Below are 10,491 nucleotides of genomic sequence, written 5' to 3' on the forward strand. Positions count from 1 at the left end.
CATACTTCTTGAAATCATGCTCCGTCCTGATAGTCAGTGTATGTCGTCATTATTAACCCACATGCTACATACGACCCTGACGTCACAAAGCTAGATATTACCTCCGTATATACTTGTTACTGCAGATAACGTCACACGAATGACGTCATTGCACTTGTGCAGACAGTACGTATAATACATACTTTTTCAGCTATACGTTTGCTGCAGGATGTTATATACGGTTGTACGTTAAGTCCAGAAACTACAGGAATTACGAATGTAACCTACGTTTTTAAGTATGCCACCTACATTTTTTTTTCTCAGTGTGTTTTTCTTACGGATGTGTATTTAAGGGATTTCAAGTTGAATAGTTTCATTTCTATCTTTTTTTTCCTTGAAACCTTCGTAGTTTCCAAGTATTGCAAAAGAACATTTTTCTCTATGGATTTGAGTGTTAATATATCCTTCTTTCCTTTTGTATACAAACAGCTTAAAACATAATTTAATTAATTAAATGTGGTTTTCTAGTTTTGGAACAGATTTGTTGTAATGTTGTTTTGTCAAAGTTTGTACCGTGTTTTGTGGCAATGTTGGTATGACACCACACGATCTCTAGTGTTACACATTAGGGCCAATCTTATCCATGACCACTACATGAGGGATGGTCTGGAAGCCGAGGTCATACAATTCCTTCACACAATTCCGAACGGGAATTCCAGCAGGAGAAATGCCTGGCCACATAAACGAGAGTATTTCCAAAATTTTCCGAATCAGCACAGAAATATATGTATATAGTGCCAGTGTAAGAAATAATGCATTAGTTTTAACTGTCGACAGGTGTCAAAGAGAAAATATAAGAAAAAGCAAGAAATTATTTCTGGTATGAATTCATTGTTCCAAAAGTAAATTCCATTTTCATGTTTATCCCTCTGTTAAAACAGGTAGTAGTAGCAATATGTCAATATTGCGACTCCATAGTTTGAAAGTTGAACTACATTTCATAGTATGAAACTAAGCTCACTTGTCTTATTATTTTTTCTCATTTAATGTTCACAATCTCTTACGTCATCCATATAGATAAATCTCTCATTCGTTACCATACCTAATAATCCGTTGACGTGAAGTACTAGAACTTATAGCAGGCAATTGCAATGTCCTATTTCGGCCAACACATCTGTTAGGATGTGCTGCAGATACAGGTTTCTTTTCTTTCTTTTCTTTTCTTTTTTTCTTCTTTTTCTACATATTATTAACTCTTATTGGTATTCAAATGTATCAAATGGTCGATTTTCCTTGTTTCTAATACATACACACTATATCTACACGATGACATAAGAAATCGTATGCATTGGATAAGAAACTTCAGTGGTGCAGTTTGGGGGCATGGCGGTTCAGTCGTATGCGCTTACTTCTGGTGTGTGTGATGTGTTTGTGGTGGACAACATCGTGTCCGTGGGTTTTCTCGGGGTACTCCCGTTTCCTCCAACTTTCTCATTCCATTAATTCTTCGTCTTCATGTATTTGCCTTAATCATCGTCTCCCTTATCCTGAAGGGCGTAAACGTGGGACGTTAAACTGAAAGATTTAATTTCATTTTATTAAATTCAAAATTGATGTTCACCAAATGCCACCAAAAGGAATCTTCTCCACCCAATCGAAATTCTCACCAAACAAGCACCAAATTTCAAGTATTTATTGGTCAGGATAGTATAAAATTAACAAAGAAAGTTCTGTCGCTTTTGTGGAGGTCTGTCTTCCATTGACTCTCACACCGTGAATTCAATTCGAATGGAGATAAGCCGAATGTCAGTTATTGGTGTGGCTATATCCATCATACTAGCTGGTTTTGGCAGTCCAGTTACACCGTGAACTTGCGCAAGGACAGAGTGAACATGGGCCTCCACAGAGCGTCATAAGTTGGTGTATGCTGTGCGAGTTCAAACTGGGGCCAAACGCCGCTGCAGCAGGGCGGAAGATATACCAGGCCTTTGGTGAGGGTGCCGTGACTATGCAGACAGTGCAGCGCTGGTTTAACAAGTTTAAGGACGGTGACGAAACACTCGAGGACGCACTACATACCGGAAGACCAACAATGTACAAAATTTAGATCTTCAGGCAACAATTGAGGCGAAAAGTAACCAGACATGTGAGGAACTGGGACTACAATTCAGTGAGAGTGGAAACCCATTCGGCAGCACCTCCATCAACTTGGGAAGCACTAAAAGTTGGGTCGATGGGTCCCACATGACTTGACTCAGGGCTAGAAGACAACGCGAGCAAACACCTGTGCTTATAGGTCCCAGGACGCTTCATTTTTTTTCCAATCCTTTCTTCCTTCCCTTTCCCCGGATAGTGTGCTCGCCGAGGGCCGAGGGACGTCATCCCTCAAAACATGAAGAGCTAAATGGCCTTAGATGCCGAAAGCCCAGAAATCTAAATCCTAAATCTTAAATCCTTCCATGCGTTGAAGTGTCAAGAAATCGAAGATCAAATTGTGATATTAATTTACATATTTTTGATGTTAAATTAAAGACTATTCAAGTGATCTGTTCGGGCCATTCTGCCCTCTGTTTGTTTCATAAAAATAAGAAGAAAAATGAGGCTTATGTTTTTTTCCGTGTTTGAGCCTATTGTGAGCATTTCCAAAACTTGGAACAAATTATATGTTTTATGTAGTGTCAGTTTTGCTGTAGAGATGTCTCTGCAGGTCAATATGGTTTCTATTTGTAGTATCTTACTCTGGCGGTCTCTTGTCTTTCTTTTCAAAAATACCGTTAGGCCGCCTCCCGCATCTTTTTGTCAGTGTTGTGTTGTGCTTTCCTGCAAAAGCCTCGTGTGCGGGATCTTCAGTGTTTGTGTGTAGTATTTGCTTATTCTAATACTTATTGATTCCATCAACTATACAAATTTATACAGTCCAAAATTCCAGATTCAAAATAAATTGTTATTGTTTTCAGTAACTCATTATCTGTTTAATTAAATGCGCAAAACAATAAACTATTGTTTGGTCGGCGTATACAGATCAAATATGTAGACTTACAGAATTTGGTATAAAAATATTAAAATTATGTTTTTGATGTAGTACAATTATTAATTTAAATAGTTTTCATTCCACCAAAAACGGCGTTTTATTTTTCACCTATCCTCTCATCAATTTCAGTACTTGTTTTCATTAAAAATCCTAACCTTAGTCATAAGCACAGATATGAAACAAAATAAAGAAATTGATACCTTAAACGATAATCCGCGTTTTTAATCATGAGAAGAAAACATATATCGAAATAACATCAACACTGTAACAAAATGCAAACTACCTTAAATTGAGCCACATAACTCCAGCAATGGTGGAGGAAGAAATCTGAATAGAGCACGCTGCTCTGAAACTGCCACGGATGTTTGGTCATGTTCAAGTCGAGGGATTGAGATGGCTAGGGGGATCTTGAAGTTTATCCGGATGTTTGAACCACATCCGAAAAGGAAAAAAAATGAAATGAAATCTTTCAGTGACGTAAGACTACCGCAGTTTCAGTTGCCAGTGTTTTCGGGAAACCTCCATGAGTGGTTATCGTTTCACGATTTATTTGTGGCTTCAGTACACAATAACAAAAATCTCTCAGGTGCTCAAAAGTTGCAGTACCTCAAAACATCCTTGAAAGGGGAACCAGCATAACTCCTTCAAGCGATGCAAACCACGGACAGCAACTACAAAGAGGCGTGGGACATTTTAAACGCACGTTATCACAATAAGAGGGAAATAGTGAACGCGACAATTAAGCGCTTAGTTACGCAACCCGTAATACAACAAGAATCCCCAGCCGCCCTACGTAAGTTAATTGATACCACAATGGAGTGCACGCGGTCCCTCAAGGTGCTCGAGCAACCAGTCGAACACTGGGATGTTATCTTGGTTTATCATATCACGGATAAACTGGACAGTGAAAGTCGTAGACTGTGGGAACTTTCATTGAAAACAAATGAACAGCCATCATTTGAGCAACTCGCAGAGTTCCTCGACAACAGAGCCCGCGCGCTCGCAGTGTCTGCCGGCGGGAAAACGCGCGTCGCCGGAAGTAGTGAGCAAGTGAAGAATCGCGACAAAAAACAAACTTCCTCCCATGTTAGCACCAGTGAACGTGGTCAAACAATATGTGATGTATGCAGTGCAATCCACCCCCTCTACAAATGTGCGGAGTTCACAAAACTCAAAGTGTCGGATCGTGTCACCCTAGTGAAAGAGAAAAAACTGTGTTTCAATTGTCTTCGGAAATCGTGTAGAAAGGATATGTGCGCATCTAGTACGTGTCGCAAGTGCGCTAAAAAACATCACACTCTTTTGCACTACGAGAGAGCTGAGTCACCAGTGCGTGAATCAAATATCACGGCCCATGTTGCAGCGGACGCAAGTGTACCACAGGTGTTATTATGTACTGCCATCGTGAAAGTAAGAGGAAATAATGGTGTGTACTACCCCTTCAGAGCGATGCTGGATTGCGCGAGTGAATCTAGTTTCGTCACCGAGAACTGTGTACAAAAGCTGGGTCTCAGGAAAAAGAAATCCAGTATTGTGATTTCCAGGATTACAGGAGCAGGAGTGGTGACAGCGAGTGCAATGGTGGACTTAGAGTTTCAGTCATTCGGGGGAACAAGTGAAACTTTTGAAACTCGTGATGTGGTAGTTCAGAAAGTTACATCCGATCTACCCAAACAAAAGTGTCCTAGTGCTACAAACTGGTATCATTTAGAGGGCCTAAGATTAGCAGATCCCACTTTCAACGTAGTGGGCCCCATTGACATACTGTTGGGAGCGGACGTGTTTCCATCACTTATGTTGAGCGGGAAGTGTATGGGGCCGCCCGGGACGCCTGTCGCATTAGAAACTAGTCTCGGCTGGGTGCTATCTGGAAATATAGGTCCGACAAGTGGGAACCTAACGGTGACGTCACACCGAGTTTCCTGCGAGATCGATGAAGCTCTTCGCCAGTTTTGGGAGTTAGAAGAGCTCCCACTTACAAAACACCTGTCCAAGGAAGAAAGGAGCTGTGAAGAACATTTTGTAGCTACACACCACCGTGACGAGCACGGAAGTTATGTGGTGAGACTACCTTTCAGGGGTAACACAGCCCCATTAGGCAGATCACGTGAAATCGCAGTGAAGAGGCTATTAAATACCGAACAGAAGTTAGCTAAACAACCCTCCCTTCAGCAACAATATCGCGACTTCATGAGGGAATATATTCAGTTAGGGCATATGGAACTCATTCCCCCAAGCGAGAGAAACGTTCCAGCTGAAACTAGTTGTTACCTACCACATCATGCTGTTTTGAAACCCACCAGCTCCACTACGAAGGTGCGAGTGGTCTTCGATGGGAGTGCAAGAACAACTTCGGGTGTATCTCTGAATCAGAAGCTCATGGTGGGGCCAAAATGGCAGGACGATATTTTCCCGATTCTTGTTCGTTTTCGTGAGCATCGTGTTCCCTTATGTGCGGATATTGCAAAAATGTACCGGGCAGTGTTAGTGCACAAGGACGACGTAGACTTCCAAAGAATTGTGTGGAGAGATTCTCCAAATGCACCAATCGAAGACTACCGTTTGTTAACAGTGACGTACGGTACCGCATCTGCTAGCTTCTTGGCAACCAGATGCTTGCTCCAGGTAGTTGAAGAAGAAGGGGAGAAGTACCCTTTAGCAGCGAAGGCGGTGAGAAGAGATTTTTTCATGGATGACTTCCTCGGAGGTGCAGCTAGTGTGAGCGAAGCAATTGAGCTACAACAACAGCTGATTCAACTTTTACGAGAAGGAGGCTTCGAACTTCGAAAGTGGCTATCTAGCGAACCGGAAGTGCTCCAGGCTGTTCCTCCCCATATGCGTGAAATTGACCTACAATTCAACTTTGACACCGATAACAACATCAAGACCCTCGGAGTACAGTGGTCACCTGTTAGCGACGAGTTTGGGTTCAACGTAGTGCCTCCCTCTCCCCCTGCAGTGTGGACAAAACGAAAAGTGTTGTCAGAGATTGCCAAGATTTTCGATCCCCTTGGCCTTCTCTCCCCAGTAACCGTCAGGGCCAAGATGATGTTACAATCACTGTGGAAGGAAAGCCTCGGTTGGGACGACCCCCTCCCCTTTGAAACAAGTGCAGCTTGGCGAGAGTACTGCGATGAGTTGTTTGTGCTCCGTGAAGTGAAAGTCGAACGATGCATTGTGCCCTTTGACGCCGTCAACTGTCAATTAATAGGCTTCTCTGATGCTAGTGAGCGGGCCTATTCTGCAGTCGCCTATTTACGAGCAGAACGTCTTAACGGTCATGTCGACGTGAGACTCATCGCTGCAAAAACCAAAGTTGCTCCCATCAAAACAGTTTCCCTACCACGATTGGAACTGTGCGCCGCATTGTTGCTGGCCAAATTGTTAAAAACAGTTGCAAGTGCCATCAGTGTAAACGTCCAGGATACAAGGGTTTTCACTGACTCCACTGTTGTGTTGGCCTGGTTAGCCCAGTCACCTGACAAGTGGAAAACTTTCGTTTCAAATCGGGTAGCGAAAATACAAGGAATTTTGCCTTCGTCACAATGGTCACATACCAAGAGTGAAGATAATGCAGCTGATTGTGCGTCAAGGGGATTAAAGCCCAGCGAGCTCTTAGAACATCCCCTGTGGTGGAGCGGTCCAGAGTGGTTGCGCGAAGCAATGTTGCCAGAGCCTCCATATCCTCTCGCTGACTTTACTACAGAAGTGGAAGAAAAGAAAAAATGTATCACCGTTATGTGTGTGCAGTCTGAAAATGACATTGTGAACCGTTTCTCCTCCCTAGTGAGATTGAAGCGTGTAGTGGGTTGGTGTCGCAGGTTTGTTTACAACTGCAGGAATCCGGTGCAGAAACGCCAGGGGGCACTTACATCGAAAGAAATGGAAGAGAGCCTTTTGTGTTTGGTAAAGGGGGTGCAGAAGAGAGAATTTCACACCGAAATCCAGTGCTTAGTGGATGAAGAGCCCATTCCCAATAAGAATAATATTTTATGCTTGTCTCCCTTCATTGACGAAAATGGCATCTTGCGTGTGGGGGGGGGGGGGGAGATTACAAAACGCCGACATTTCTGTGGATAGAAAGCATCCCGTGCTGTTGCCCAATAAGCATAAATTAACGGAACTTCTGATCAATCACGAGCATTTAAACACTTTCCACGGTGGCCCTCAATTAGTGCTATCTACGCTACGGCAACATTTCTGGATTGTGGGTGCGAGAAATCTAGTGAGGAAGATAATCCGGAAGTGTGTAAAATGTTGTCGGTTTGAAGGAAGAACAGAGACGCAACTAATGGGTTCCCTGCCCCCCTCTCGCGTAAACCCAAACCGATGCTTTTCCCACACAGATGTGGATTATGCAGGGCCGGTGCTACTCAAAGCCAGTCGAGGGCGCAGCCGTTTGAGGTTTAAGGCATACATCTGTCTTTTTGTGTGTTTTTCCACTAAGGCTGTACACCTAGAATTAGTAGCGGATGCAAGCACTCCTTCCTTTCTCGCTGCCCTAAGGCGTTTTGTGGCTCGTCGGGGCGTACCTAGTGACATCTACAGCGATTGTGGGCGTAACTTTGTAGGAGCTAGCAAAGAGCTAAAGGAATTGTTAAGAGTGAGTGTTCACACAGCCAAAAATGAAGAAACTGCTGCCTATCTCAGCAAACAAGGAATATCTTGGCATTTTAAACCCCCGTCCGCACCTCATTTTGGTGGGATTTGGGAAGCAAATATACGTAGAGTAAAGCATCATTTCAAGCGCATCGTGGGAGAGGTGGCGTTAAGCTTTGAGGAAATGTATACCACGCTAGTTCAAATTGAAGCAATTCTGAACTCCCGCCCCCTCACTCCTCTCTCGGATGACCCCAACGATCTGGCCGCTCTTACACCAGCTCATTTCCTTGTGGGAGAATCATTACTTTCTGTCCCGGATAAGGATTTCACTTCATCCCAGCTTTCTCATCTGAAAAGGTGGCAATTGGTGCAGCAGTTGTCGCAGAATTTTTGGCGCCGTTGATCCCAAGAATATTTGTGCAGTCTCCAGTCAAGAACGAAGTGGCGGAAAAACCGAGACAATATCAAGATTGGTGACATGGTTATTTTGAAGGAATCCCATCTGCCTCCCCAGCAATGGAGATTAGGGTGTGTTCAGTGCATATTTCCAGGAAATGATGGCTTAGTGCGAGCAGTTACTGTAAAGACTGCCTTCGGGGAGTTGAAGCGCCCCATTGTGAAGCTGGTTCCATTTCCTTTCAACCCTTCAAAGTAAAGTGAAGTCATGCAAAACGCTACAACCTCGCTCATCAAGCATGTCTTATCATTGCATATGAATATTTGTTTTGTGTGTGTGTTTTTTTATTATTATTATGCATTGTTATTATTTTCTCTCGCTTTTAGTGTATTTCTTGTGTGAATCTCGATCATTCATTGTGTGCGTGTGTTATTTGAAACTAGAGCGTTTCAAGGTGGGGGCTATGTTCGGGCCATTCTGCCCTCTGTTTGTTTCATAAAAATAAGAAGAAAAAGGAGGCTTATGTTTTTTTCCGTGTTTGAGCCTATTGTGAGCATTTCCAAAACTTGGAACAAATTATATGTTTTATGTAGTGTCAGTTTTGCTGTAGAGATGTCTCTGCAGGTCAATATGGTTTCTATTTGTAGTATCTTACTCTGGCGGTCTCTTGTCTTTCTTTTCAAAAATACCGTTAGGCCGCCTCCCGCATCTTTTTGTCAGTGTTGTGTTGTGCTTTCCTGCAAAAGCCTCGTGTGCGGGATCTTCAGTGTTTGTGTGTAGTATTTGCTTATTCTAATACTTATTGATTCCATCAACTATACAAATTTATACAGTCCAAAATTCCAGATTCAAAATAAATTGTTATTGTTTTCAGTAACTCATTATCTGTTTAATTAAATGCGCAAAACAATAAACTATTGTTTGGTCGGCGTATACAGATCAAATATGTAGACTTACAGAATTTGGTATAAAAATATTAAAATTATGTTTTTGATGTAGTACAATTATTAATTTAAATAGTTTTCATTCCACCAAAAACGGCGTTTTATTTTTCACCTATCCTCTCATCAATTTCAGTACTTGTTTTCATTAAAAATCCTAACCTTAGTCATAAGCACAGATATGAAACAAAATAAAGAAATTGATACCTTAAACGATAATCCGCGTTTTTAATCATGAGAAGAAAACATATATCGAAATAACATCAACACTGTAACAAAATGCAAACTACCTTAAATTGAGCCACATAACTCCAGCAATGGTGGAGGAAGAAATCTGAATAGAGCACGCTGCTCTGAAACTGCCACGGATGTTTGGTCATGTTCAAGTCGAGGGATTGAGATGGCTAGGGGGATCTTGAAGTTTATCCGGATGTTTGAACCACATCCGAAAAGGAAAAAAATGAAATGAAATCTTTCAGTTTTACGTCCCATGGTTAACACCGGTTTATGCCGGTTAGGCTAAAGGAGACGGTGGTGATGAGAAATGAATGAAATGGTGGAATGAAGGAAATGAAAGAAAACGGGAGAACCCAGAGAAAACCCATGAGCACGGTGTTTGTCCACCAGAAAGTCCACACAGCGCGAGCTGGGATCGAACCAGGGACACCAAGCACCGGAGGTGAACGCTCTATCACTGAGCCACCGGGACCCCACATCCGAAAATAATTTTGCGTGTATATAGTTACACTTTCATCTTAGAACACTGCATTTATATTTGGGGGAATTGAATAGTATGCATTGGTTACCTAAAAGACCCAAATAATCATGGCAAGAATTCGTCCATTTGGTAGAAAATAACAGAACCAACAAAATTCCATGAATATTTCGACTTTCACCAAATATGACGTGTATATTCTGAGGGTTTCCAATCATCCGCACCTCTTTGGGTGAGAATCAGACAAATATGAAGGAATGAATGTGGCCTCATTTCTGGTTTAAAAAAGAAAATCAAGTTCTATGACAAATTTCGTAATAAGCATATTCGATTTTATTTATTTATTTATTTTTTAAATGGTGCATATTTCCTCCTAGGTTTCCATAACATATTACAACAAACAGTTAAAATGAAGAAAAAAAGAGGGGATGAGTTTGCTACGTTCGGATTTTTTTTCTAAATGTTTCGCGTTAACTTTCGTAACATGTATTATATATTTATAATAACATGTATTTATACAATACTATCTATACTTTTTTTTTTTTTCGAGGTTTTATCACTATCCCCATCGCTTGGAGCTAAGATCTATCAAGAATGAAAGGACAATTTACTCGTAATGGAGCATAAGTTACCCCCACCCGAATTAAAAAATGTGTTCCACAATAACCATCATATAAATCTACTTGATTTTTATGATATATGGTGCTTTTCTATTCTATCAGACCTTGTTTCTGTATTGTTAAACTAAACACAACAAAGCACTGCGCAAGACTATGTCGTAATATATATAAAACACACAATCACGTAACAGTTTCAACACAATAAC

The 10,491-nt window shown here is 41.6% G+C and overlaps 1 protein-coding gene across 1 annotated transcript; it reads left to right on the plus strand.

Moving 5' to 3' along the window:
• Positions 1–3,661: 3,661 nt before the first annotated feature.
• Positions 3,662–8,015, plus strand: LOC145687291 (uncharacterized). The gene is made up of 2 exons (XM_081760761.1): positions 3,662–6,916; positions 7,458–8,015. The coding sequence occupies exons 1-2, from the start codon at positions 3,662–3,664 to the stop codon at positions 8,013–8,015; spliced, it is 3,813 nt and encodes a 1,270-aa protein (XP_081616887.1).
• Positions 8,016–10,491: the final 2,476 nt, after the last annotated feature.

Source organism: Thermobia domestica, chromosome 6, assembly GCF_964235325.1.
Source record: "Thermobia domestica chromosome 6, izTheDome1.hap1.1, whole genome shotgun sequence".
NCBI lineage: Eukaryota > Metazoa > Arthropoda > Insecta > Zygentoma > Lepismatidae > Thermobia > Thermobia domestica.

Coding starts and splice junctions, on each gene's coding strand:
- LOC145687291 (XM_081760761.1), top strand. CDS start 3,662: ATGCAAACCACGGACAGCAACTACAAAGAGGCGTGGGACATTTTAAAC. Junction 6,917..7,457: donor AAGAGAGCCTTTTGTGTTTG/GTAAAGGGGGTG, acceptor TTTTCCACTAAG/GCTGTACACCTAGAATTAGT.